General features: G+C 48.3%; 1 protein-coding gene across 1 annotated transcript in view; it reads right to left on the reverse strand.

Moving 5' to 3' along the window:
- Positions 1 to 26,017, reverse strand: part of DGCR8 (DGCR8 microprocessor complex subunit) — a 132,505-nt gene that overhangs the window by 60,490 nt on the left and 45,998 nt on the right. The window contains exon 7 of the mRNA XM_075320964.1: positions 14,630 to 14,731. Coding sequence (XP_075177079.1) covers positions 14,630 to 14,731 — 102 coding nt within the window. The remainder of the gene's footprint in view (positions 1 to 14,629; positions 14,732 to 26,017) is intronic.

Here is a 26,017-nt window from a genome sequence, read left to right on the forward strand (position 1 = left end):
GCTCTGATAGAGATGCATTGAGTGGTGACCTCCGGTGTGCTACAGGAAACACTGACTTGACTTCCATTTAAAGCACCACTCCAGCGATGCAATAAAAAAAAAGCCAAACAAATGCACCCTGGAGTGGTGTTTTAAGTCTGGTTGGGGACTATAGGAATAGACTAGAGAAATTCGTCTCAGCCTCCCTGTTGGCTTCTCCCTGCAATATGGTGGTGGACATTGAGGTCATGCGCTTTACACAGATCCATATGACCCCTGCAGCTCGCTCTTCTTTCTCGCTGGGACAAGACGGTTTTCTCCTTGGATTGCCCAAGCTTTCATCCTACACAAGTTAATCAGTCTCTAATCTGGTGGTAGACATTTATTCCAGGTAATTCTTTCTCCCAATGAATCAGCAGATCGTGACGACTGACACCAGCATTCTCAGGTGCTTGGGCTGTTCCTCGAAAAACTTACCACAAGGGATGCTGAAGGATTTGCAAAGCTCTAAATCTCATCAACAGTCTGTAGGTGGACGTCCAGTTCCTGCGCTCGCATGGAAGGCAGCGTGTGAGGAGAGCTCCTCTGCTTCACCACCAGAATCCTCGGAGTCCCAGCACACAACTGATAAGAGGTCAGAGACAGAGGAGGAGAAAGTGTGCATACTCCTCACACACAATGGAGAGGTATGTACACAAGCACGGGACTGTGGGAGGGAGATCCCCCCCCCACCCCGCCCTAACCCAGAGGAGTAGCCGCACTAAAATGGCGCCGGACATGCCAAGGCCTAGGAAAAGCAGAAAATCAGCTATACAGCTTACCCAGCAGGAGGGAGGGGGTGACTAGGAAGAGCTCAGCATTCCATACAAGTCTCTGGCAGGTTAAGATGTTAACCCCAAAAATGCAAGAAATTCCGGAAAAAGCAGTGTCTGGGGCTTTGCAGAAAATGCAGGAAGCCATTGCACAGCAGGGAGAAAGAATGGAGACAATGTGAATCAGCACAGCTTAGGATGAGCTGGGGGAGGTGCAGACTGAGCTGCAAAAGCTAAACCAACAGCTTTCTGATAAAATTGATGATCTGGAGAATCGCTCCAGAAGAAACAATTTAAGTCTATGTGCACATGCTGCGTTTTTTTGATGCTGCGTTTTTGGCCGCTAAAAACGCACAAAAACGCACCCACGTCAAAAAAACATGGCAAAAAACGCATGCATTTTTTACCGCGATTTGGTGCGTTTTGCTGCGTTTTTGATCTCTGCGTTTTGCTGTGTTTTTCCAATGCATTGTATGGGGGGAAAACGCAGAAAAACGCAGGAAAGAATTGACATGTCCATTTTTTTTTTAAGCTCAAAAACGCAGCTTAAAAAAAAAAAAAAAAAAAAGTTGTGTGCGGACAGCAAAAATGAAAACTCAGACTTTGCTGGGGAAGCAAAGTCATGCAGTTTTGAGGCAAAAAACGCACCCGAAAAACACTCAAAAATGCCGCGAAAAATTCACTGTGTGAACTTACCCTAACAATCATTGGGCTCCCAGAAGCCATCACCCCACACCAGTTAATGGGGATATGCATGGAGGACATACTTCATGCTTTTGGGGGGGATCGCTGATAAATTAAAAACTTAAAGGGCGCAAAGAGTGGGACCCCCAGCCCAGCAAACAAGTGCAAACACACCTCCAAGATCCAGGCCAGTGATTGTGGATAAAACTAAGTTCAAATATCTGACAAACATTTTACAAGTATTCCGGAAGAAAACTTCCCTCACTGTGGTAAAGGGACACAAGATTCTGATGTTCAGTGACTATTCGGCAGAGGTAAAAAAGAAAAGAAGAAGAGCCTTCACTGATGTCTGCACAGAGCCTTTCAAAAAGAAGATACATTTTCTCTACAGTTCCAGGCCGTTCTAAAAATCTTTGCCCTAGGAGGAGGTACAGAGACAGACATGGCCCCTGATCGGGCAAGAAGTTTTGTGGACAAGACTTTCCCAAAAAAAAAAAAGTCACCCCTGGAGAAGAATGGGGATGCTACTTCCCAGACGGGGTGAGGACATATAAAAGCCCATAGTGGGATGACTTGCTAAGGGGTAATGTGAATTACTGATGCTATTTTTAAAGAGCATCCCCACCCACTTTTTTTTGTGTCGTCGTCCCCCCCCCCACCCCCCTCTTCCCTCGAACTGAGCCTCTCTCTACTGGTTTGAGGTTTAACCTACTTCAGCTCCTCGGGATATGGGGATATCTATATATATTTCTGAAGGTATATTTGCCTCTCCTTTAAGTGAGGTTTGGTAGTTCAAGAAAGCGAAAGTATCTAGAGGAGCGAAAGTGGGATCAGTAGGAGTCCCTATATACATGCGTAAAAAAGTTAAGTCCACAACTGTATTATCCTACAAAAAACGGATTTTTGTGTACTCACCGTAAAATCGTTTTCTCTTAGCCATCATTGGGGGACACAGGACCATGGGTGTTATGCTGCCTATCCATAAGACGACACTAAGTAGATGCAAAAGCATAGCTCCTCCTCTGCAGTATCCACCCCCTGGCCGGGCCAGGCAACCTCAGTTTTAGTACACAAGCAGTAGGAGAGAGAAAAAAAAAAAAAACAGTAAAAACTTCTCAACAGAGGAACATGACAAAAAAAAGAGTCATAACCAAATAAGGTACTGAGAGAACCAAGGCCCAACAGGGCAACATGATGGCGAAGAGAAAACGATTTTACGGTGAGTACACAAAAATCCGTTTTTCTCTGACGCCTCATTGGGGGACACAGGACCATGGAACGTCCTAAAGCAGTCCATGGGTAGGAAAAATAAAAACAAGACAACGCAACCCAAGGACTAGGAACCAGTCCCAGACAGCCTGGAGCACCTACTGAGAGAGGTGCTCTACTGCAGTTGCAGAATTTTCCTACCCAGATTTGCCTCAGTTGAAACCTGGGTATGGACTCTGTAATGCTTTGAAAACGTATGTAGGCTAGACCAGGTCGCAGCCTTACACACCTGTTCCATTGAAGCCTGATGCCGAATGGCCCACGAATCGCCAACTGCTCGCGTGGAGTGAGGCCGCAGCCCACTAGGAATGGGCTTGAGTTGCAAGTGGTAGACTTCCTGGATCGCAGAGCGAATCCGGCGAGCCAGTCGCCTTTGAAGCTGCCTGTCCCTTTTTAGACCCCTCAGAAATGACGAACAAAGAGTCCGTTTTCCTAAAGGGGGCTGTCCTGGATATGCAATATCTGAGAGCTCTGACGAGGTCTAACGAATGCAGAGACCTTACCACCCTATGAACTGGGCGTGGACAAAAAGGAAGGCAGAACATTGTCCTCGTTCAAATGAAACGGGGTAGGAACCTTTGGAAGAAAATCCGGAAGGGGGCGCAGAACCACCTTGTCCTGGTGAAAGATCAGAAAAGGCTCGCGGCAAGAGAGTGCTGCCAGTTCCGAAACCCATCTGATGGACGTAATTGCCACCAGGAATGTTACCTTCCAGGACAGAAGAGCAAGGGAGGGTTCCTTGAGAGGTTCAAAGGGAGACCTCTGGAGACCGTCCAGAACGAGATTGAGGTCCCATGGGTCCAGCAGCCATTTGTACGGGGGAACTAGATGGGAAACGCACTGGAGGAAGGTCTTGACTTGCGGTTTTTGAGCCAGGCGGCATTGGTAGAAGATTGAGAGCGCTGAGACCTGCCCTTTAAAAGGGAACTGAGAGCCAACCCCGCTTGCAAGCCAGACTGTAGAAAGTCGAGAATTCTGGGGACGGCCAGAGGCATAGGTTGGACGTTAGTTTCCCTGCATCATGAAAGGAAGATTTTTCACTTATGGTGGTAAATGCGGGATGAAGCAGGCTTTCGGGCGCTGATCATGGTGGAAATAACCGCGGGGGAGAATCCCGCTCTTGTTAATACCCAGGTCTCAATGGCCATGCCGTCAGCTTCAGGGCTCTGGAGTTCCGATGGGAAATGGGCCCTTGGGTCAGCAAGTCTGGGATGTCTGGAAGGCGCCACAGTACGTCTGAGCATGTGTACTAATTCGGCGTACCAGGCGCGCCTGGGCCAGTCCGGTGCTATCAGTATCACCGGGACTCCCTCTGCCTTGATCTTCCTGATTACCCACGGCAGCAGGGGTAGAGGTGGAAATATGTAAGGCAGGCAGAAGTGGTGCAAGGAGCAGACTAGAGCATCCGCGCTGATGGACTGCGGGTCGCGTGACCTGGCTATGAACGCGGGTACCTTTGCATTCAACCTTGAGGCCATTAGATCCACGTCTGGTGTGCCCCAGCGAGTGCAGATGTGTAGAAACACTTCTGGGTGGAGAGACCATTCTCCAGCAGCCAGGCCTTGGCGACTTAGAAAGTCTGCTGCCCAGTTCTCTACCCCCGGTATGTGTACCGCTGATATCACTGATCCCGTCGATTCGGCCCAGCTGAGGATCTTGTGGGCCTCGATAAGCCGCTTTGCTGCGGGTGCCCCCCTGCCGATTGATATATGCTACAGCTGTCGCTTTGTCCGATTGGACTCGAATCTGACGACCCGCTAGCAGAGGGCAGAACGCCCTGAGCGCAAGGAAGATCGCGCGGATTTCCAGGATGTTTATGGGTAGGGAAGACTCCTGGGGCGTCCAACGTCCTTGAGCAGTGTGGTGCCGGTACACTGCTCCCCAGCCTAGGAAGCTGGCGTCCGTGGTCAGGACCAGCCAGTTCACTGGGAGAAAAGATCTCCCCTTCGATAGGGATGAGGACCTAAGCCACCAGCGGAGTGCATACCTGACTGAAGGCGTCAGGTGAAGATGTCTGTCCAGGGAGAAGGGGCTCTTGTCCTAGGCCGCTAGAAGTGCTAGCTGCAGTGGGCGGAGGTGCAGTTGAGCAAAGGGTACTGCTTCCATAGCCGCCACCATCCTGCCGAGCTGCTGAATCGAATGGAGCGAGACGGAGGACGTAGAAGGCAGCGTACCGCTCGTTGAAGAGCGATCGCCTTGTCCAGGGGGAGAAAGATCAAGCCCCGACGGGTGTCGAGGGACATGCCCAGGAAGGTGACGGATCGTGATGGGATCGGGGATGATTTGTCTAGATTCACTAGCCACCCTAAGCGGGATAGGGTGTCCACAGTGATCTGTACACTCTGGTTGAGCAGTTGCGGAAGGAGGGGGCCTTGATGAGGAGGTTGTCCAAGTAAGGGAGAACGACTACTTCCCTGGCGTGAAGGACTCTCATGGCGGCCGCCATGACTTTGGTGAAGACCTGAACTGCGAAGCGGAGGAACTTTTGGTGATCTGGGGCGATGGGTATGTGCAGGTACGCGTCCTTGATGTCTATGAAGGCGAGGAATTCCCCTTCGACCATGGATGCAATAATGGACCTTAGGGACTCCATTCTAAATCTCCGTACGTGCACATGTTTGTTCAGGTGTTTGAGGTCCAGGATGGGTCGAACTGACCCATCCTTTTTGGGGACCACAAAAGAGGTTGGAATAAAAACCCCTGAATTTCTCGTCGTCCGGGACAGGTATTATCACTCTTGCTGTTTGGAGTGAGTGGATTGCTGAGAAAAAAGCTTTGCGTCGTTTGAGTATTTGGGGGGTTTGAGAGAAAGAACAGACTCGGGTCCGAAATTCTATGTGGTAACCGGAAGACACAAGGTCTCGCACCCATTTGTCGTCTGAGGCGGCAGCCCAGACGTGTTGAAAGAGCCGCAGTCGACCTCCTACAATGAGTGTGTCTTCCAGGGCGCCGAAGGAGTCATGAGGGGGGAAAACGTCGTGGACGAGTGTCCCTAGTCCTGCACTGTTTCAGTCTAGGCTGCCATGACGAAGTGGGTTTCGGGGAGAGCAGAGAAGGTCGGTCCCTGCGTAGTCTGCGGCTGGTGGCGGGAACAGCACGGGATGTCGACCAACCAAATGAGTTCCGAAAGGAGCAGAACGAGGACTGTGGACATCTGGTGAAGGACATCCTGGACTTCAGCTGGGGGAGGGAGGTACTCTTTCCTCCCGTGGCGTCAGAAATGAGCTTGTCCAGACGTTCGCCAAACCATCGGTCTGGAAAAAAGGGAAGGCCCGTAAGAGACTTCTTGGAGGCAGAGTCCGCTCGCCATTGTCGGAGCCAGAGACCAGAGAGCTCTACGGATGGCTATGGTATTTGAGGCGGCAAACGCTGCGCAGGTAGCAGCGTCCATGGAGGCCTGCATGAGGTACTCCGCCGCAGCGGCAATTTGAGGTGTTACCTCTGTGAAGGTATGAGTGAACTGGGATTCCTCAAGCGAAGTGTTAAGGGATTCTGCCCAGACCGAGATCGCCTTAGAGACCCACACAGAGGCAAAGGAGGGCGAGATGGTGGAACCCGCAGCCTCAAAAGCAGAGCGGGCGAGGTGCTCCACCTGTCTGTCGGGTCCTTGATGGAGAAACCATCGGGTAAAGACAGGAGCGTCTTTGTGGTAAGGCGGGAGACGGGGGGGGGGGATGGTCGACCGGGGGCGGATCGGCCCAGCCCTTAGGGGCAGGTGAGGCAAAAGGGTACCGGGACTCCATGAGTTTTCGGTTACCGAAGCGCCTGTCAGGCTTCTCCCTTTGCTTTGTGAGGATATCCTGAAACTCTGGGTGATCAGCGAAAACCTTTTGGGGTTTTCTTGCCCTCTTAAAGGAGACCGCATGGTCAGTGGTAGTGGATGAGGGATCCTCCACATGCAGAGTTTGGTTGATTGCTGCTATAAGGGAGTCTACTGCAGTTTGATCATCTGGGGAGGATGAAACCAAGGAATACTCCTGGCACAAACAGCATTCTCCCTCCTCCAGCTCTTCAGAAGCCGTGGAGCGTGTTGGAGAGCCTGCCCTGTGTGCTCCCGAGGGAGAGCCCTGGGGGCCATGAAAGAGTGCTGGAGACAGCCGGCCGTGTGCTCTTTTCCTGATCCCTGCAATCGGTGAAGCATGTGCCCGGATTACTTCAGAAGGATCCTCCATAGGGGTATCCTCAGGCTGCTTTCCGTCCAGGAGCCCAGAAGGGTGTGGAGGACGAACCAGGTTCTGTGACAGTTTTTACATTGGGACAGAAACTGTGCCCATTCCGGTGGGCTGGGAGCCCTAGGCTCTGGGCTGACGGTTGCGGCGGTGGTGGCAGGGGGGGGGGGGGTCTTGGGAGGCTATAGGGGCACAGGACTCAGAGATTAGAGGTGTGTTTATGTGGTAGCTCAGCGTGGCAGGCAATGCAGGCTGAATAATAGACTATGTGAGCCTTAGCACTCTTAAGAATTCTGCATGTTCCTAATAGGAGTATGCCAGGAGTAAGCTCTGTGGAGATCTTCGCACGCTTTCCTGGGGGGGCGGGGCTTAGCGCTAAAAGAGCGCCAAGAAGAAGTCAGTGTGCCCCCCTGCTGTCGGTAGCAAAAAACGGCAGGAAGGGAGCTTCTGTGACAGTTTTTCTCCCCCTCCCTCCAGTCAGCACACAGCTTGTCACCGGTGGATTATCTCTGCCGGCTTTCCTGCAATCAGAGCATGCAGCTAGAGCAAATAAACAGAGCAAATAAACAGTGTGAGTTCCTGAGCTCTGGGCCCTCCCCCTCGCCACAGGTAAATTATCTGTGCAGGATTTTCTGCAAACAGTGAGGGACTTTCCCCTCCTCCAGCCAGCACGCAGCTAGAGAAAAAATTAACACTGTGTTCAGGATCCCTGGGGCTCTCCTCCTTGCAATCAGCAAGGGACTTTCTCATAATAAAATACTGTGAATTCAGTAGTCCTGGGAGCCTTCCCTGCACCGTCTTTTCTCACTTTGTCTGGGAAACCAGTCAGGGGGGGATTTCACCTTAACACTGCCTCAGTCCAGGCAGTGAAAATAGCAGAGTCAGCCTGCTGTGTCGGCCACACAGGATCAATGTTCAACTCAGAGCCTGCAAGCAGGGGCTGAGGAATTGTGCCTCTGCCCTGAGCTCTGGAAAAATCGGTGTCTGTGGGACCCGTCGTCCAGTAATAGGCAGCCCAGGATCCAGCGTTGCAGGAGGGGGTACGTGGAGGCAACACTCCGCGTTCCCGCCCGTTGATGGTATTGGGAGATCGGTCCCAAAAGGAAACAGTCGCCCTCAAAAAATAACAAAACCTTGAAAGATGTGCCTCCTACAGACACTAAGCTAAAACTGAGGTTGCCTGGCTCGGCCAGGGGGTGTATACTGCAGAGGAGGAGCTATGCTTTTGCATCTACTTAGTGTCCTCCTATGGATAGGCAGCATAACACCCATGGTCCTGTGTCCCCCAATGAGTTGTCAGAGAAAGGTTATTTTGTTGGTTTGATTGACATTTCTATTGCACCACCTGATAGAGACACGGCGGACAGGTTTTGATAACGTTTATTTAAGAGAGGACAAGATATAAGATTTCAAGAAATATAAAAGGATGTGAATCGTGTCTTGGAAAGTGAAGGGCCTGCAGTCACCACACAAAAGGCACTTAAAGAAGCTTAAAGTAGACATCGCCCTACTTCAGGAGACTCATTTGAAAGTTCAGTATTTAACCAGAATACGCAAAATGTGGGTGAGAGAAGTGATGTGATCCTGAGCCCAAAATAATACTACTCCATAAGCAGGCAAATTGTAAGGTAATAACAGAGGAAAAGGATGGAGATGGGAGAGTACAAAAAAAATGTTCTTCGATACCTCATGTGGATGATTCAAAATCTATAATGTGTATGCACCAAATGAGAGTAATGAAACTTTCTTCCAGGAGTTGGAGAGGCAAGTTCTGGAGGACCCCGAGAGGAACATAATAGGAGGGGATCTTAATAGAGTAATGGACGTAAAAAGATAGGTCGGGCACAGGACACAAAAGCATGGTAGTCAGGACAAATGACAGGGTGCTGGATGCATTCACAGAACATACTAGCGTAATAGATGCTTGGCGAAGCTCACACCCAGCAGACCGAGAGTACACTCATTTCTCCCATGTCCATAGCACATGGTCCAGGATAGATTATTTTCTAACAACATAAGGTCTACTAAACAAAATGAGGAGGATTGACATACAAGATCTGGTGATCTCAGATCACACCCAATTACTTTTAGACCTGGAAGATACCTATCCTAAGGGAGCAGACATACTGTGGAGATTCCTTTCCCACTTAGCGCAAGATGAAAATTTCCAAAAATTGGTGAGAATGTGGTGGCAGGAATATACATAGGACAAGACAGACCATGAGGAGAACTCACATTTATACTGGGATGCAGTTAAGGCAGTGGAAGGGGAAGAATAAATGGATATGTGAAAGGATTGCGAAACAAAACTACCAAAGCATACACTGAAGCCAGCAGAAGGACCAGAGAAGCGTACACAAACTACATTAATAATCCATCTATTTGCAATAGAAACAAGTGGATAAAGGAGAAAGCAGAAATTTGACTTGTGGGTGGACAGAGGGGATGAGGGGCAAAGAATTATCAGATTATTACAGATTTGGGAACAAGATAAGCTCACTTTTGGCAAGAATGGCAAAGGGGATAACACCCTTAACATCTATAACTCATTTGAGAGACCCATGCGGGGTTAGTCAAAATGATCCTTCGAAAGTAAATGACATCTTTGGAAATTCAACAAAAAACTGTATGAACAAGGGCCAGCAAATGACACAGTAGGAGGCAACTTCCTAAATAATCTGTCACTACCCACAATTACTGAGTCAGAAAGGGAAATGTTAAATGTCCCAATAAAAGAAGAGGAAGTCAGAGTAGTTGTGAAAAACCTTAACAATAACAAAGCCCCAGGCCCGGATGGAATGATGGGGGAATGTTATAAACTACTGCAGGAAGAGGTTATTCCCACCTTAGTAAAAGTTTTCAACTACACCCTCCAAAATAAACTCCTAATACAATCTGGTCATATGGCATATATAAAGGTGATATACCCCTCAGACCCCTTCGTCATATCACTGATAAATCAAGACATTAAAATTATCTCCAAAATCCTGGCAGACCATTTAGCATTGATTCTTGCATCGATAGTGGGACCACATCAAGTGGGGTTTGTTAAAAACAGGTCAGCGGTGTTCAACATTCGCACAGTATTGTCAGTGTTAGATGGAACAAAAAGACCAGGCCTTATAAAGGGAAACCCTAAGTTGTTGGCCTTAGACGCAGAAAAAGCCTTTGACAATGTTAATTGGCATTGGCTAGGGCTAGTATTGGATAATTTCAGCATAGTAGGGACTTTTCGGAGCTATATGGAGGCACTTTATGCTACGCATAAGGCTAAAATTTCAACAATGGGCTGTCAGAATCTTTTCAGCTACAGTAGGCAGGGGTGCCACCTCTCCCCCCTTTTGTTTGACTTGGCTCTTGAACCACTAGCCCAATAATTAATATCAGAAGATTTCTCAGGAATAAAGGTGGGAAATAGAGAGCTAAAACTAACTTGCTTTGCGGACGATATGCTCATATTTATGTCAGACCCGGAAAAACGACTAAAGAACATAATAGACAAATTGTCGTACTTGGCTCCTTCTCAGGATACAGGATTAAAATGAGTAAATGTCAGATTTTATATTTGACACCCCTGGAAAACAATGTGAGGAAATAGAAGTAGCCATAGCTCCCCACTACATCACTTATTTAGGAATTAAAATAGGCAGACAGTCAATGTCATCATATAGACTTAACTATCCACACTTAATTGAAAAAATAACTAACTAAAGAGCTAGATAGGTGGAAAAATCTTTCCCTGTCCCTGTTTGGCAGAGCACATCTGATAAAGATGATAAGCTTCTCCCGTTTGCTATATCCTCTACAAACTATTCCCTTACTGATGAAACACACTGATATTAGTAAGTTGTAAAAAGAATTTGTGAAATTTTTATGGCAGGGAAAGAGACCAAGAGTAGCCTACTCAAAGCTGTCTATACAGAAAAAAGATGGTGGGGTGCAAATGCCCATGTTTAGATTGTACAACTTAGCGGCACTTGCCAGACATATAAAAGACTGGATCAACGGGAGAGCCTTCTTTTCTAACATTTCAGCTGGAGAGGGAGCTAACAACCCCTTTTAACTTGGTAGCGGTATTACATATGAAGCTAGAACAAAATGCCAACGTACGTGAAACAGTTGTTTAATAAAGGACACGGTGGGAGCCTGGAGAGCACTGAGAAAACTGTATAGACTCCCATACTGTTTTTCAAAGTTTATCCCACTGTTTGAAGATCCTAATTCTATTCAGGGGTCACAAAACAAATTATTTCAAGGATGTAAGCAGAGGGGGATATGGAGGTTGGGTAATTTACTGAAAGTAGAGGAGTGGAGAGTTCTGAGCTGGGTGGAGGTATCGAGAAAATTTAACTTGGAAAATGACCATTACCTACAATATCTACAAATAACAAGACATTACACATCAGTGGCAAAAGAGGTCGGGAAAGCTGAGAAGGGGAGTTTTGATGTATTGATTGGTCAGTGAGCGGGACATGAATCCCTTTCCATCATATACAATATAATGATTGAGAGATCAAGTACAGGGCCCCTGGAAAGAGCAAATTCTTAAAACCTGGGCGACCGCTCTAGTCGATCCGGATATTATGATAAAATTCTGAGAGGGTTGGAGTCTGTTAAGAAATTAATGATAAACAATGGAGGGAGATGCAATTCAAGTTGGTAAACAACGCAATATATGCCTTTAATATACCACATAGTAGCTCACCAGTACATTTCTTGGACCATTGCCCTAAGTGTGGACTACATAGAGCAAAACTGTTTCATTGCATATGGGAATGCCCATATGTGAGGGAGGTATGGGAGAAAGCGGTGGCGTACATATTGAGAATTTGGAAAGTAGTAATACCTGTCACCCCTCAGGCCTGTTTGTTTCAGTGTATTGAAGACCCTACAGAAAGTGACGGAGCAAATGCTCACATTCCAGATATAACACACGTAGTATTGCTTGCAGTTAAGAAATGCCTACTTCGGAATTGGCTGGTAAGACAGATTCCGAGAAATACAGAAATAATCAATACCCTAAAAGTAATAATGATGTACGACAAACTGGATTTGGAGAAACATAAGAAGTCCACTAAACGATTTTTCAAAAGGTTTAGAACATTTATTGAGCAAAGCTTCACACAGACGGAAATCACCCAATTAATTACAGCATTACAACACACGTCTTGGTATTATTTAGAAGACCTTGCAGGGACACTAGGGACACTGAAGATAGGGAGCATCCAAAGGACCAACTGAAATGAGCGAATATGTTAGTTTGTTAAGTTAAAGGATATTATTGTTAAGATAATTCAATGGAGTTGAAATTGTTGTGACAATGAAAAAAAGAAAATGATGTAGCAGTCGTATTGTAAGATCCGAAGGAATTTATGGAATGTAACAATATGTTCTCTTTTTGCTGCTATGTGCCTGTTGACATCAAATAAAATGTTTAAAAAAACAAAAAAAAACAACCATTTGTTTATCCCTCAATTGATCGGACCTCCCTGTCTGGATCCACTCCAAAAATGCCACCAATGTGGCGTAGATAAACCATCAAGACAAAACTCAGTCATTCAGTCATGACAGAGGAACCTTCAATGGGCAGAACAAAAAGTCCAAGTAGTTGACATTCCCGCAGTGGACAACTGGGCTGCAGGTTTCCTAAGCCATGAAGGACTAAATGCAGGAGACTGGTCTCTATATTCGTCTGTCTTCAACCAGAACTTCCTACGGTGTGGCACTCCACACATCAATTTGATAACATCCAGAGTGAAGCAGAAGGTTCCTTGGTTTGTATCCAGGTCTTGAAAGTCTCTAGCGATCAACTCCAATACTATGGTGGTTCCATGATCCCAATTCACTCACCTTTATTTGTTCCCTTCTTTGCCTCCGTTACGCAGGTTGATTAAGAAGATAAAATTGGAAAGAATTCCAATCACTCATGTCCACAAACTGGCACAGAGGATCCAGGCACACAGAAGTAGGCAACCTTCTTGCAGACGTCCGGCGGAATCTCCCAGATCGTTCTTTCCCAGGTGCTCTTCCACCCGAATTCACGGTCTTTTGATTTAATGGCATGGCTGTTGACATCGCAATTTTTTGCGACTTGTTGTGGTAGTCAGGAGGTCACTAAGAAACCCCATTCACCTGTAAACGCTGCGATGTAGCAGCGGCACACACTGTAGCAATCTTTAGCCATGTGAGCTGTGTTGCAGCCAGTCAATTTGTAGTCCCCAGCCTAAATATAGAGTGGCTACTGTAAGCTGGAGATAGCCGGTCAGTACGTGGTATGGTTTAAGCTTAAGTCACAGCAGTAAAGCTTCTACCACACATGCTCATAGGTACTTGTACTATAAAATATTCTAGGACAGGTTTGTGTCAGTGTTAACAAGACAGTGATCATTTTAATTCTAGAAGATTATCTCTAGACAAAATGAGAAGGATTTCCTAATTAAAGTTTTTTTTGCAGTTTATTTATGGTGACATTTACTTTAGTTATTTTTTTGGCTATTTAAAGCTTATTCCATTAAAAGGGAAGGTGCCGTGATTGTAATTTTGTATTAATAATTATTGATTACGGAATAAATTATTAATACAAAATTAAATTCATTGTTTATTTAGTTTTTATTTAATCCTATTTTTATTCAAACACTGGGGGCTGCCATCTTGCATTTTCAGTGTGTAATGACAGTTACACACCGCAAATACGGCAGCCTCTATGAATAGGAGATAACAGTCAACATCCGACCCCCATCTGCACTGTAGCTGCTCCCTACTGTGACTTGGACATGCCCCCTGGGCTGCTCTATCAAAGCAGAGAGGGGAGATCAGCGCCATCTTTGTGGCGCCCACAGTGTATACTGTGTGCTCCATTTTCCCCCTGAGCACGGCGGCGAGAAGTGATCAGCAGCCTGAGCCTGGTATTCTACAATAGATATCAGGTTACGATCACCGCTCCCCGCTGCATGTACTCACCTTGGACTTCTGCTCCCGGCAGCTCCTCCTGTGACCCTGGTGTCTCGGCAGCTCCTTCTGTCACCACTCTGTGCTCTGACAGGAGGAGCTGCCGAGACATCAGGACATCAGGAGCTGCTGCTGGGAGCGGAGATCCGAGGTGAGTACATGTGGCGGGAAGCGGTGATCTGGAGCCTGAGCCGGGTACTGTACTAATGATGTTAGGCTGCGATCACCGCTCCCCCACACATGTACTCACCTCAGACCTCTTCTCCCAGCAGCTCCTCCTGTCACTTTGGGTGTCTCGGCAGCTCCTCCCGTTACCCTAGTGGGCATCTGTTACCGTGTATTATGCTAATTTTAAGGATATCTTTCTTCTCCACACACCTGATCAATAACATAACATGTTCATGCTGCACACAAGAGTTTCTCTCATTCTTTAAAGAGCAAATTAGGTAAGCAGCTCTGTATATTTGCACACTGCATTACTTCTGAAAACCAGGTACTAGTTCAGCAGTGCCTACACATATTACCATTAACTACTAGGAAGGTATGTGCGTGCATAGATACATTAAGGGGTTCAGTTCTGAAGTCCTAACCTTCATAAACCCCAAGCGCTATAACATGTCGTTAGGCTTCTATAGTCCCATTTGCCAGTTATCTGAAATCTGTCAGTATCTATTTAGATCAGTGTGATCAGCTGCAATCTTTAAAAAAAAAAAAAAAAAAAAAACAAAAAAAAACAAAAAAAAAAAACAAAATGAGATGGTTCCTTACCACATTCAAAAAAGTTGTAAACAGGACGAACTTTCAAGACTCTCTGCATATATTCATGAAGGATGCACACTTCTGACTTTCCATTTGGATTAATGACAAACTCTGCAAGACCGAAACATTGTTAAACAATTTCAAAAAGCATAACAAAATATGGCAGCTATTAGGAAACATTCACACGTAGTGCAGTTGCTACAGATTTAGTCTTAAAAGGGAATATAATCATTAGCATAAACCCTCCTCAGTTACCTATAAGGGCATGTAGGTCTTAGAAAGTTGAATAAAATATCTGCAATCAGATGTTTTATTCTAGAGTAATCCTCATTTTTCTGAATATGTAAATTAGCTGTTAAGATTTATGGGCTAGACATTAATTTCCCTGAGAATCTGCCTCCAAAGCTTATTTTAAATAAAAAGGGAGCATCACCAGTGTGAGACATGTAATGCCTGACAGTCTACTCTCCTGCTCTACATGTCACATATTGATAACTGTAATGCACTTTATGTGGCGCTGAATAACTGCTCCTGGTCTCAAAGGCCAACATTTCAGCCATGGTATTATGAAGTCACAGATGTACTACTCTATAGTAAAAAAGAAATTGCTACTATCGCTCCATGCCCTTGGTAGATGTGTATTTTGGATCATTGTCTTATTGGAAAAGTGCACATCTAAGGCCACTGTTGCATTTCTGAAGAACAGGGTGAAAGTGATTCAGTGGCCATATATGTCTCCTGATATTAATCCAATTGAACACTTATGGAGAAGTCTAAAGAGACAAGATGAACATCACTCTAGATACAGGCTCTAAAAGAGTTTCTTCTTTAAGAATGGAAAAAGATGTTGCAATATGTCTAGTTCATTTCATGCCTAGAAAACTTGATGCTATTCTTGAAAATCATGGATGTCATTCTTACTAGATATAGTAGTTTTTGATGTGGGGTGTATTCATTTTTGCATTAAGTAAATTTGAGTAAAACCACAGATTTTGTAATGAAAGGTGTATTATTAAGTTTACTCATGTTATTGTTTAAAAAAATATTCTGTGAAACGCAGTGTAGTCAAAATTTTGGAAATGGATCGTATTCAGTGAGATATTTATTAAATTCTTTATTTTCAAATGGGGTGTACAAATTTACGCTGAGCATGGTATGACATTTTTGAAGATGTAAATAGAGAATTTTTTTTAATTTGTTTTTAATGATATTACAGCAAAATGTTTTAGATAAGATGTGGCAACCATTAACTCATTTTATGCCATTTCATTCCCCCACCTCCTGCCATAACATTTATTTTTCCATCAAACACTTGAGGACTCGTCTTTTTGTGGGATGAGTTGTTGCAGTTTTCAAGAACACCATTCAATTTACCTTATAATGTACTGTTAAATGGTAAAAAAAAACAATAAGAAAACAAAAAAACAAACAAACAAAAAACACCAACACAATTCCGCCATTGTTTTTTGGCATTCATTGCATGGTAAAAATTACCTGGCGACATCATGATTCTCCAGGTCAGTACAAGTATGCCACTACCAAATTTATAAAAAGATTTGTATTGGTTGCCAAATTGCAGGATACAGGAGACCATGGATGTACGGCGGACACTTGGAATTGCTTTCAGTAAAAAAAAAAAAGCTGGCTTCTTCCCAGCAGGTTACACGCACCTACTGACAACCAAGCGATTCAGTTTAGCTTAATGTCACTAGGAAGGCAGAACACGGGTCTGCATCGCCAGAGCAGTTAATGACAAAAACATTTTTTTTATTTTATTCTTAGTTTTGTTTTTTTTTTTAGTTTTTTTTTTATTTCTCTTCTTTGTTCCCACATAAAGTGTAAGAGCGGGTCGGGCCACTTTGATTTCCTGACCAGAGAGCGCAATGTGCAGTCTATATCCCCTCTTGTCCAGGATGACAGGACCTTTATTTCTACCAACGCAGTTAGCGTTATGTAGTGATGTGGCTGATCCTTTGTGTTATGCGTGTAGTAGTACCGCACATGCCGAAAATATAAAAAGATGATGTTCTTCCTCAATACGAATACACCCGAACCGCCTGGTTCTTGTACAGAATAGAGGTCTCAGCTATGCAGTCCCTAAAGGCTCTTGCATAGACTGAAGCAACCCTAACTGGATAACTAAGAAAACCACTTCGACCTTTGCCTCCTAAACGACCATCGAGGTATCCCGTACCTCCTGAAGAATCTGGGGGAAGGTTAAGAGTGCAGGGGAAAAAGAAGGGAATTTTGTTTACTTACCGTAAATTCCTTTTCTTCTAGCTCCAATTGGGAGACCCAGACAATTGGGTGTATAGCTATTGCCTCCGGAGGCCACACAAAGTATTACACTTAAAAGTGTAAGGCCCCTCCCCTTCTGGCTATACACCCCCAGTGGGATCACTGGCTCACCAGTTTTAGTGCCAAAGCAAGAAGGAGGAAAGCCAATAACTGGTTTAAAGACCAATTCAATCCGAGGAAACATCGGAGAACTGAACCATACCACATGAACAACATGTGTACCCGAAAAAACAGAAAAACCCCGAGAAAACAGGGCGGGTGCTGGGTCTCCCAATTGGAGCTAGAAGAAAAGGAATTTACGGTAAGTAAACAAAATTCCCTTCTTCTTTTTCGCTCCTAATTGGGAGACCCAGACAATTGGGACGTCCAAAAGCAGTCCCTGGGTGGGTAAAAGAATACCTCGTGATAGGGCCGTCAAAGAGCCCTTTCCTACAGGTGGGCAATCGCCGCCTGAAGGACTTATCTACCTAGGCTGGCGTCTGCCGAAGCGTAGGTATGCACCTGAAAATGCTTGGTAAAAGTATGGAGACTCAATCAGGTAGGTGCCTGACACACCTGCTGAGCCGTAGCCTGGTGCCGTAATGCCTAGGATGCACCCACGGCTCTGGTAGAATGGGCCTTCAGCCTTGAGAGAACCAGAAGCCCAGTAGAACTGTAGATTTCAAGAATTGGTTCCTCGATCCCCCGAGCCAGGGTGGATTCAGAAGCTTGCGACTGATTACGCCGACCAGCGACAAGGACAAAGAGTGCATCCGGGTGGCGCAGGAGCGCCATGCGGGAAGTAGAACCTGAGTGCTCTCACCAGAACCAACAGATGCAAATCCTTCTGAAATTGATGGACTGGACGAGGACACAAAGAAGGTGAGGTGATATCCTGATTGATATAAAAGTGGGAAACCACCTTAGGGAGAAATTCCGGAATCGGACGCAGAACTACCCTGTCCTGGTGAAGGACCAGGAAGGGAGATTTGTATGAGAGCGTTGCTAGCTCGGAAACTCTCCTAAGAGACGAGACCGTTACTAGAAGGCCACTTCCCGAGAAAAGCGGGAAGGGAGACCTCTTTCAAAGGCTCGAAAGGCGGCATCTGGAGAGCAATTAGAACCTTGTTCAGATCCCAGGGCTCTAACGGCCGCCTGTACGGAGTGCTGAGAAGACAAACTCCCCGTAGGAACGTGCGTACCTGAGGAAGTCGTTTCTGAAAAAATACAGATAGCGCTGAGACTTGTCCCTAAAGGGAACTGAGCGACAACCCTTTTTCCAACCTAGATTGCAGGAAGGAAGGAAACATAGACGATGCAACCGGCCAGGGAGAAACACCCTGCGCCGAGCACCGAGATAAGAATATCTTCCACGTCCTGTGGTCAATCTTGGCGGACGTTGATATGCTAGCCTGTCTCATGGTGGCAACCACGTCCTGAGGTAATCCTGACGACACTAGGTTCCAGGACTCAAAGCCACACCATCAGGTTGAGGGCCGAAGAATTCAAATGGAAGAATGGCCCTTGAGACAGCCAGTCTGATTGGTCTGGTAGTGCCCCCGGTTAGCCTACCGTGAGGCACCACAGAACCGGGAACCACAACATCCTCGGCCAATCTGTAGCGACGAGGATGGCGCGGCCGCAGTCGGTCCTGATCTAACGCAGCACTCTGGGCAACAATGCCAGAGGTGGCACATAAGGTAGCTGGAACTGCGACCAATGCTGAACTAAGGCGTCTGCCGCCAGAGCTCGATGATTGTGAAACCGTGCCATGAAGCTGGCACATTGTTGTTGTGCCGTGACGCCATTAGATCGACGTCCGGCCTCTGTCAACGGCGCCAGATCTCCTGAAACCCGTCCGGGTGAAGAGACCATACCCTTTCGGCCACACCCCGGCGACTTAGGAAGTCAGCTTCCTAGTTTTCCACGCCTGGGATGTGAACTGTGGATATGGTGGATGCCGTGTCTTCCACCCACATCAGAACCTGCCGGACTTCCTGGAAGGCTTGCCGGTTGCGCGTTCTTCCTTGGTGGTTGATGTATGCCACCGCTGTGGAGTTGTCCGACTGAAGTCGGATTTGCTTGCTTTCCAGCTGCTGTTGGAAGGTTTGTAGGGCAAGATACACTGCTCTGTGTTCAAGAACATTGATCTGAAGGGTGGACTCTTGCTGAGTCCCCGTACCCTGAGCGCTGTGGTGGAGAAAAACTGCTCCCCACCCTGATAGACTCGCGTCTGTCGTAACTATCGCCCAGGATGGGGATAGGAAGGACCTTGTTTTTGACCATGAGGTGGGAAGAAGCCACCACCGTAGAGATTCCTTGGCCGCCTGAGAAAGAAGACGACTCTGTTGAGGGAGGTCGACTCCCCGTCCCATTGGCGGAGAATGTCACATTGTAGTGGACGCAGATGAAACTGCGCGAGAAGAACTGCCTCCATTGCTACCATCTTACTTAGGAAGTGCATGAGGCGTCTTAATGTGTGCGACTGGTTCTTAAAGAAGAGATTGCAGCCCGTAGTGAATGCTGTTTGTCTAGCGGAAGCTTCACTATCGCTGAGAGAGTATGAAACTCCATGCCTAGATATGTTAGCGATAGGGTCGGAGTCGGATCTGACTTTAAAAAGTTGATGATCCACCCAAAACTCTAGAGAGTCTCCAGCGCAACGTTCGGGCAGTGTTGGCATGTTTCCTAAGAGAGTGCCTTGACAAGTAGATCGTCTAAATATGGGATCACAGAGTGACCCTGAGAGTGCAGGACTGTGACTACTGCTGCCCTGACCTTGGCGAAGACCAGTGGGACTGTCGCTAGCCGGAAGGTAGAGCTACGAACAGGTGTTCGTCTCCTATAACGAAGCGTAGAAACGCTAGTGCTCTGGATCAATCGGCACGTGTGGATAAGCATCCTTGATGCCTAATGATGCTAGGAAATCTCCTTGGGACATTGAGGCGATGACATGGCGGAGGGATTCCATCCGGAACCGCCTGGTGTCCACGAGCTTGCTGAGCAGTTTTAGATCCAGAACGGGACGGAACGGCCCGTTTTTATAGGCGCCGCAAATAATTTGGGGTAAAAACCGTGACCTTGTTCCTGAAGAGGAACGGGGGTCATCACTCTTTCTGCCTATAGAGTGCACCCTGTTTGCAGAAGAGCAGCGGCTCGGCCGGGAGGTGGAGAAGTTCTGAAGAATCGAGTTGGAGGACGAGAAGTGAGCTCTATCCTGTACCCGTGAGACAGAATGTCTCACACCCAACGGTCATTGACCTATGGCAGCTAAATATCGCCAAGGCGGGAGAGCCTGCTACCGACCGAGGATGCGGAGAGAGGAGGCCGCAAGTCATGAGGAAGCCGCCTTGGAAGCGGGTTTTCAGACTGTCTCTTTTTTGGGCGTGACTGAGCCCGCCAAGAATCTGAGCTCCTCTGATCCTTTTGAGTCCACATTGGACGAGGAAAAATGGGACCTGCCCGAGCCTCGAAAAGACCGAAACCCCGACTGCCTCCTGCTCTGTTGGGGTTTGTTGTGTCCGGGCTGAGGAAAGGATGAATCCTTACCCCTGGACTGTTTAATGGTTACATCCAAACGCTCACCAAACAGTCGGTCAGCAGAAAAAGGCAACTGGTTAAGCATCCTTTTTTGGAAGCAGAATCTGCCTTCCATTCACTTAACGAGCAGACCAGGCTCTGCTTAAAAACACGGAGTAGCGGAGGCTACTGCCGCACGGTTCGCAGAGTCTAGGGCAACCTGAATCGCGTAAGAAACAAATGCAGACATTTGAGAGGTTAAGGATGCCACCTGCGGCACAGATGTACGTGTAACCGTGTCAATCTGTGTAAGACAAGCTGAAATAGCTTGGAATGCCCCAAGGGTGAGAATGCTGGAGCCAACGGTGCGCCGACAGCCTCATAGATGGATTTAGACCAGAGATCCATCTGTCTGTCAGTGGCATCTTTAAGTGCAGCTCCATCTCCCACTGCAACTATGGATCTAGCTACAAGCCTGGAGATTGGAGGATGCCGCTTGGGACACTGGGTCCAGTCCTTGACCACGTCAGGGGGCAGGGATAACGTGTATCCTAAGCCGTTTGGAGAAGCGCATATCTGGATAAGTGTGGTGTTCCTGGACTGCCTCTCTGAAGGCAGAGTGGTCCAGAAAAATACGTGAAGCTGACTCCTCCACTGGAGGAGCTGGGTGAGAAATAACCAACATTCTATTGATGGACGCTATAAGATTATTCACTATGGCGTCACCATTAGGTGTATCCAGATTGAAAACGGTCTCAGGATCAGAATCCTGAGCCGCTACTTCCGCCTCAGTACACAGAGAGTCCTTCTGCTAGGACCCTGAGAAACCGAGGGCCGCTCATAGTGAGCCCGCTTAGGCTGTCTGGGACTGACGTCTGTGCAGAGCCGTGACTCTGGGATGCATGTGACATTCCCGGAGCTGTTAGTTGTTCACACTGAGGGGGGCCATGGATCAATGATTCAACAGTGCCCATGTTGTGAGAGACATGTCCGGACTGCTAGGCTTCTAGTATCATAGCCATAGTCTCAGAAAATCTGTCAGTAAATACTGCAGACACCGTCCTCATCCTCTGGCCATTAGCAGAGACTCCGGCTGAGTTGGATACAATGGGGGTCTATGTAACCTGCCGGCCGTATAGCCGTACATGCTGTACCGGCTGCATAGAAAAACATGTGGTTCTGCACCTTTGTTTTACACAGAGAATATGCTGATAACTCCTCCGCACAATCCAGGAGGGTATATACAACGTGCGACCAAACAGTGCAATGTATATAGTACAAGCATATCTATAAGTGCACTTCTGCACTAGTGGGGTTAGCACCACAGGTGCTGCTTAACGCCTGTTACAGCGATTGTGTGACTATCAGAATGCCAGGGTCTTCCACACTTGTCTCTGTATCGTACAGAAACTGACACTAATGGCTGCCGGCGTCCTGTATAGAGAAGGAAGCCGTGGGCGTGCCTGAGAAAGTGCGGGAATCCGGTTTCACAGTGCACACAGTGAGAGGGGTGGAGTATGCAAAACATACTCCAGCTCTCAGCGCTGCTGTGCTATGCAGCGTCACGCCCCTACCCTGACTGTCAGGCCTGTGGGCGGTAACGAAGGGAGACTAGGCCCAGAAGCCGGGGACTCGAGTTAATAAGCGCGGCCGGCATATCAGTGCTGGCCGGCGCGGAAGTCCCCGGCGCACCACAAATCCCAGCGGCGCCTTCAATAAAACGGCAGCGGCGGTTAGCGCGGTAGTCACCCAATACACTAACACACCCAGCAACGCTGTGGTGTGCGATGGCACTAGTGCGGACAGCGCCGCTGTCCCTGGCGCACTAACACACCCAGCAGTGCTGCCGTGTGTCTGTGCGGTCCCCACAGGGACACCGAGTACCTCCATGTAGCAGGGCCATGTCCCTGAAGATACTCCGCTCCATGTCCAGCAGATACCAGGGGCTGTGGATGGAGCACGGTCTCTGTGCCTGGAGACCGATAGAATCCCACTTCACCCAGAGCCCTGTAAAAAGGGATGGGGAAGGAAGCAGCATGTGGGCTCCAGCCTCCGTACCCGCAATGGGTACCTCAACCTTAACAAACACCTCCGACATGAAGTGGGGTGAGAAGGGAGCATGCTGGGAGTCTGTATAGACCCTCTTTTCTTCCATCCGACATAGTCAGCAGCTGCTGCTGACTAAACAGTGGAGCTATGCGTGGATGTGTTGCCTCCTTCGCACAAAGCACAAAACTGGTGAGCCAGTGATCCCACTGGGGGTGTATAGCCAGAAGGGGAGGGGCCTTACACTTTTAAGTGTAATACTTTGTGTGGCCTCCGGAGGCAATAGCTATACACCCAATTGTCTGGGTCTCCCAATTAGGAGCGAAAAAGAAAGAGAATTTTGTTTACTTACCGTAAATTCTTTTTCTTATAGTTCCGTATTGGGAGACCCAGACAATGGGTGTATAGCTTCTGCCTCCGGAGGACACACAAAGTACTACACTCAAAAGTGTAGCTCCTCCCTCTGAGCTTATACACCCCCTGGAGAACCAGATCTAGCCAGTTTAGTGCAAAAGCTGAAGGAGAATAGCCACCCACAAGTAAAAACAGAGCAAGAACCGGAACAACCGGAGACTCTGTCCACGACAACAGTCGGTGATAACACGCGGAACAAGAAATTGCCAACAGGCAACAGGGAGGGAGCTGGGTCTCCCAATACGGAACTATAAGAAAAAGAATTTACGGTAAGTAAACAAAATTCTCTTTTTCTTTATCGTTCCTATGGGAGACCCAGACAATGGGAAGTCTCAAAGCAGTACATGGGTGGGAATAAACAGAAAAACTAAGAAGTAGGCGGAGCCTAACTTCACAAATGGGCGACAGCCGCCTGAAGGATGCGTCTGCCCAAGCTCGCATCTGCCGAAGCATGAGCATGCACTTGGTAGTGCTTTGAAAAGGTATGCAGGCTAGTCCAAGTGGCAGCCTGACAGACTTGCTGAGCCGTAGCCTGGTGCCTGAAAGCCCAAGAGGCACCGACAGCTCTGGTCGAGTGTGCCTTGATCCCCGGCGGGGGAGGCACCTGAGAACACTGGTAGGCATCCGAAATGGTCGACCTAATCCAACGGGCTAAGGTCGGCTTAGAAGCAGAGAGGCCCTTACGCCGACCTGTGGTTAGCACAAAAAGAGAGGTGCACCGCCTAAGAGCAGCGGTGCGAGACACATAGATCCGGAGAGCACGCACCAGATCCAGAGTATGCAACGCTTTTTCAAAGCGATGAACAGGAGCCGGACAAAAGGAAGGTAGGGTAATGTCCTGGTTAAGGTGGAAAGGAGAGACCACCTTAGGAAGAAAGTCCGGAGTCGGACGGAGAACCACCTTGTCTTGATGAAAAACCAAAAAAGGTGACTCCGAAGAGAGCGCAGCCAAATCAAAGACTCTCCTGAGGTTATGGCCACTAGAAAGACCACTTTCTGTGAAAGACGAAACAAAGAAACCTCCCTAAGAGGCTCAAAGGGGGGTTTCTGCAAAACCGTGAGAACCAAATTGAGGTCCCAGGGATCCAAGGGCCGCCGGTAAGGCGGAATGATGTGAGACGCGCCCTGCAAAAAGGTGCGGACCTGAGCCAGCCGGGCGATACGCCGCTGGAACAGCACTGATAGAGCTGAGACTTGTCCCTTGAGAGAGTTGAGGGACAGTCCCAGCTGCAGACCGGACTGTAGAAAGGACAGAAGGGTCGGCAAGGAAAAAGGCCAAGGAGGATGGCCGGAAGAGCGACACCAAGACAGGAAAATATTCCAAGTCCTGTGATAGATCTTGGCAGAGTAAGATTTACGGGCCCGAGTCATAGTGGAGATGACCTCAGGGGGGATACCAGAAGCCGTCAAGATCCAGGACTCAAGAGCCACGCCGTCAATCTGAGAGCCGCAGAATTCTGGCGGAAAAACGGACCTTGTGAGAGAAGGTCTGGACGGTCCGGAAGATGCCACGGCACCTCTACGGACAGATGGAGCAGGTCTGGGTACCAAGCTCGCCTGGGCCAGTCCGGAGCAATGAGGATGACTCGACGGCCCTCCATTCTGATCTTGCGCAGAACTCTGGGCAAGAGAGCTAGAGGGGGAAACACGTAGGATAGACGAAACTGGGACCAGTCTTGAACCAGAGCGTCCGCGGCGAATGCCTGAGGATCGTGGGAGCGAGCCACGTAAACCGGAACCTTGTTGTTGTGACGGGATGCCATTAGGTCCACGTCCGGAGTGCCCCACTTGCGGCAGATTGACTGAAACACTGCCGGATGCAGGGACCACTCGCCACTGTCCACGGCTTGACGGCTGAGATAATCTGCCTCCCAGTTTTCCACGCCTGGGATGTGGACTGTGGATATGGTGGACTTTGAGTCCTCCGCCCATTGAAGGATGCGTTGTACCTCCAACATTGCCAGGCGGCTGCGTGTCCCGCCTTGGTGATTGATGTAGGCAACCGCTGTCGCGTTGTCTGACTGGACTCGGATGTGCTTGCCCGCCAATAGGTGGTGAAAAGCTAGGAGAGCCAGAAGCACGGCTCTGGTTTCCAGCACATTGATCGAGAGGGCTGACTCGGACGGAGTCCAAGTGCCCTGCGCTCGGTGGTGGAGACATACCGCTCCCCAGCCGGATAGACTGGCATCCGTGGTGAGGATCACCCAGGACGGGGCCAGGAAGGAGCGCCCCTGAGACAGAGAGAGGGGCCGAAGCCACCACTGAAGAGAGCTTCTCGTCTGTGGCGACAGAGCCACTAACCTGTGCAAGGAGGAAGGCCGCTTGTCCCAACAGCGGAGAATGTCCAGCTGCAGTGGACGCAGATGGAACTGGGCAAAGGGAACAGCCTCCATTGACGCCACCATCTGACCCAGCACCTGCATCAGGTGCCTGATGGAATAACGGCGGGGCCTCAGCAGAGAGCGCACCGCCAGTTGGAGGGACTGCTGTTTGATTAAGGGCAACTTCACAAGTGCCGGCAGAGTCTCGAACTGCATCCCTAGGTACGTGAGCCTCTGGGTCGGAGTCAGAGTGGATTTGGGCAGATTGACAAGCCACCCGAATTGGGCTAGAGTGGCGAGAGTGAGCGAGACACTCCGCTGACAGTCTGCGCTGGATGAAGCATTGACTAGGTGGTCGTCCAGGTAAGGAATCACTGCCAACCCCTGGAGGTGCAGAACCGCAACCACTGCTGCCATGACCTTGGTGAATACTCGAGGGGCCGTGGCTAACCCGAAGGGGAGAGCCACGAATTGGAAATGTTCCTCTCAGATTGCAAAACGTAGCCAACGCTGGAGTGAAACTGCAATTGGCACATGCAGATAGGCATCTCTGATGTCGATGGATGCCAGGAAATCCCCTTGGGTCATTGAGGCAATGACTGACCGCAGAGACTCCATGCGAAAATGCCGCACCTGAACATGCTTGTTGAGAAGCTTGAGATCCAGGATGGGCCGGAAGGAACCGTCCTTTTGGGGACTAGGAAGAGATTTGAGTAGAAACCTCTGAACCGTTCCCGGGCGGGAACCGGTACAATTACTCCGTTGGCCTGCAAGGATGCCACGGCCTGAGAGAAGGCGGCGGCCTTGGAGCAGGGGGGAG

This window comes from Anomaloglossus baeobatrachus, chromosome 1 (genome assembly GCF_048569485.1).
Source record: "Anomaloglossus baeobatrachus isolate aAnoBae1 chromosome 1, aAnoBae1.hap1, whole genome shotgun sequence".
Lineage (NCBI taxonomy): Eukaryota > Metazoa > Chordata > Amphibia > Anura > Aromobatidae > Anomaloglossus > Anomaloglossus baeobatrachus.